Genomic DNA, 3,513 nt, shown 5'->3' with positions numbered 1-3,513 from the left:
CTCAATGTACTATGGTTCTCTTCCAGAGTCCTTTGTAGGCAGGATCTACTTTGTATTATTTTTGACCCACTAATCCCTTCCAAACTTATTTAAGGAGACAGGTTCTCACTGCATTCTAATTTTCACCTTTCCAACTGAAATAAGGGAGAGTCCACAGTATTTCCTGATTTAGTCAACTGACTCACCATCAGCATCATGTAGTAGTTATACAAACAGAATTTGAAGTCAGGACTGCCCACTTTCAAATCACAGCATGGCAAATTTACTAGCTTGGAAAATTTTCTTAAGTATCCTGTGTGTATTAGTCTGGGCACTTTGGAGAAACAAATCCATGGAAACTCATGTATAAGACAGAGTTTTATATAAAGGTTAAGTGTGCATCAAGAAAACATCCCAACCCAGTGCTGCTCAAGTCCACAAGCGCAAAATTAACCCATATGTCCAACACCAATCCACAAAGTCCTCCTCCATCTCACAAAACACACACTATGACACCGACTGCAGAAGGACAGCCAAATCAGTGAATGTGTAAGCATCTCAGTGCTAGCAGGGGTCTCCACACAGCTGCTCCAGCACCCTGGGCTTCACAGAGGTAGGACCATGTGGCTTTTCCTCAGGGATGCCTTGCAGGAAGTAAACCTGGCCAGCTGAAGCAGGAACAGTCTAAGGCAGCGGCACCCTGTTCTGACCATCACAAAGCAAGAGACCTGAGAGCTGGAAAGGCAAGACTCAGTGAGCTATTTATCCCTCTGCCCTTCAATTAACCCCACATGTGTTTATTGGCCAGGTTGGCACAATAAACTAACTACCTCACTGTGTCTCCATTATCTTATCTGTAAAAAAAGTAGCTGATAAAAATTGAGTAGCTGTGAGAATTATAGGATTTAATCCATGTAAGAAATGTATTCCCACTCCCCCACTTCTACAACTGACATTAAATAAAACTATACATTTGAGGATTGATTGATTGGTGGAAGCTGCCTAATTTTTCAATATTATGGCTGAATTTCTCTTACTGAAATGTTGTTTGAGCTTCACACTCTCTTCTTTGTACTAGGATCCACTTCCCATGAATTAACTTTATCATATTGGCTCATCAGTTGCTCACATTCTTTAATCCTTCCCTGCAGCTCCTGTAATACCTGGAGAGTTTCTTCTGTTTTTAAACTCCTTGCACCTCTGCAATTTCCAGGGGGGTCTAGAGGTATGGGGAGTGGCAGAAAGTGTTGTTCTTTTATATGCAAAATTTATGTATATGAGATTCACTTGAAGACTTTATAAACAGTTGTTGGCATATGAGATGGCTAAAATAACATGGAGAAAGATTTTAATCGTGTGAGAATGGAGGAATGTACAGATTACTTTTAACATGTTTTCATAAAGACTTTGTGGTCATTTTGGAGATTGAGACTGAGCCTGTGAGAAGCAGGCCTTCAGGAATCTACAGAGGCACATTAAAAAAGACAGAGGCACACAGAAACTCAGAGACAGAAAGGTATAGAGAAAGAAAGTCTAAAAATCTAAAGATCATCAGACAGGTAGATAGAAATGGATATGAATAGTGAGGGAGTGGGGGTTAGGGGTGGAGGAGAGATGGGGAAGGGAGATAACCAAAAAGGTAGAGACTGAAACTTAGTACACTGTCACCAAGTCAATTCTGACTCAATGTGATCCTACTTGGGTTACAGGAGCACATAGCCTCATCTTTCTTCTGAGTGGGGACTGGTGGGTTTAAAGTGCTTACTTTGTGGTTAGCAGTCCATTGTTTACCTTATGATGCCAGAGACATAAAGCAAAGAAGTGACACAAGAAAAGAGTTAGTAACCAAAAGCCAGAAAGATGGGAACAAAGAGAGCTAGTAAATAATACCAATATTGGCAGGGTAAATAACAGTACTGGGCTGAGGGTTTTAGTGGGATCTGATATAAAGATTGCATTAACCTGGAGAAAAAGGTGACTTTCTTTCAATTTATTTAAACAAAGGCATTATATAGGCTAGATGAGATTCACAAACTTTCAGGAAAAACACCAAAGTGCGCAGGTAGGCTGACAAACACAGAAACACAGATATACATTATCAGCATGAAATAAAAGGAGAAATAGAACAACAATGCACACACACAGACACAACTGGAGTTGGGGATAAAATTAAGGCGGTGGTGGCAAATAAAAATTTTGGAATTGTCTCAAATGAATGTATAATCTTCCCCCTCATTGTAGCCCTCTTTTCTGCCTGAAGGTGGGATGCCAAGACCACACTGGATATGTAGCTGGAAAAGGGTTACAATCCCTTACATTTGTCCCTTGACTTTGCTCAGGTGCCATCTGCCCACTTGAGGAAATGTGTGATGTGGCCCATCAGTATGGGGCTTTGACTTTTGTGGATGAGGTTCATGCTGTAGGACTGTATGGATCACGGGGTGCTGGAATTGGGGAGCGTGATGGAATCATGCACAAGATTGATATTGTCTCTGGAACTCTTGGTAAGTGCCTTAGGCTTCCCTTACATACAACCTAAAGAGGAAGTCAGTGTAGGGTTCCTCTCCTCCTCTTTAAAGCTGCAGGATCTAGTTGGGTAGAATTCAGAGTCCCATACTAGCATCCTTCTGGATTGTTTCCCTCCCCTCCACTTGACTGCAGAGTTCCTCAGAAATCTGGGAGGGTTCTTTGAAAAGACTCCTCAGCTGAGCCAAATAGGCAGGTTCAACTTGAATAAATAGAGAGCTGGATTTCTCAACCCCTCCCCCTCCCTACCATAAGTGTCATTTAAGCTCTTAATGCTAACTAGTTGAAAGTCTCCACCCAGTTCCTGCCTATCTTATCATTGCATATGTCAGGACAGAAGAGATGAAAAGAGGCCTAGGATGGGAATATGGAGATCCAAGTTCTAGTTTGCCTCCTAGGGCATGATTCTGTACCTCTGGGGACTGATTATGGGGTCTGTGCATCTCCCCCTCCCATCTCCAGGCAAGGCCTTTGGCTGTGTGGGTGGCTACATAGCCAGCACCCGTGACTTGGTGGATATGGTACGCTCTTACGCTGCGGGATTCATCTTCACTACTTCATTGCCCCCTATGGTGCTGTCTGGGGCTCTAGAGTCTGTGAAGCTGCTCAAAGGAGAGGAAGGCCAAATCTTGAGGCGAGCCCATCAGCGAAATGTCAAGCACATGCGTCAGCTACTAATGGACAAGGGCCTTCCTGTCATCCCTTGTCTCAGCCACATCATCCCTATCCGGGTGAGAGCCACACTCTTCCCATTTTCCTCCACATTTAACTCTTCCAGAAGCCTTCCAACTCTCAGCAATATATTTGGTCCTGCCATCAACTCTGTTTTGCTGTTTCTTTCACATTGGCAACTTTGTTCCCCTTTTGAAACTGGGTTAACCAGTTTCCCTATTGTTGCATTAGTGATTTCCAGAACAAAAAATCTTACCATAGTGAATGATGGGGGGAGTGTGGAGTGGAGATCCAAAGCCCATTAGTAGGCCACTGGAGATCCCCTTGCAGAGGAGT

The 3,513-nt window shown here is 43.1% G+C and overlaps 1 protein-coding gene across 1 annotated transcript in view; it reads left to right on the top strand.

The window, feature by feature from the left end:
- The window catches only part of ALAS2 (5'-aminolevulinate synthase 2), a 46,673-nt gene that overhangs the window by 38,515 nt on the left and 4,645 nt on the right, over nucleotides 1-3,513 (top strand). Inside the window, exons 7-8 of the mRNA XM_045290643.1 lie at nucleotides 2,319-2,483; nucleotides 2,968-3,236. Of these exons, the coding sequence (XP_045146578.1) occupies nucleotides 2,319-2,483; nucleotides 2,968-3,236 (434 nt within the window). The remainder of the gene's footprint in view (nucleotides 1-2,318; nucleotides 2,484-2,967; nucleotides 3,237-3,513) is intronic.

Source organism: Echinops telfairi, unplaced genomic scaffold, assembly GCF_000313985.2.
Source record: "Echinops telfairi isolate 266 unplaced genomic scaffold, ASM31398v2 ScPeMD7_45;HRSCAF=164, whole genome shotgun sequence".
NCBI classification, from domain to species: domain Eukaryota; kingdom Metazoa; phylum Chordata; class Mammalia; order Afrosoricida; family Tenrecidae; genus Echinops; species Echinops telfairi.
The sequence above is the reverse complement of the archived record's forward strand: the minus strand, read 5'-3'. Positions and strand labels throughout refer to the sequence as shown.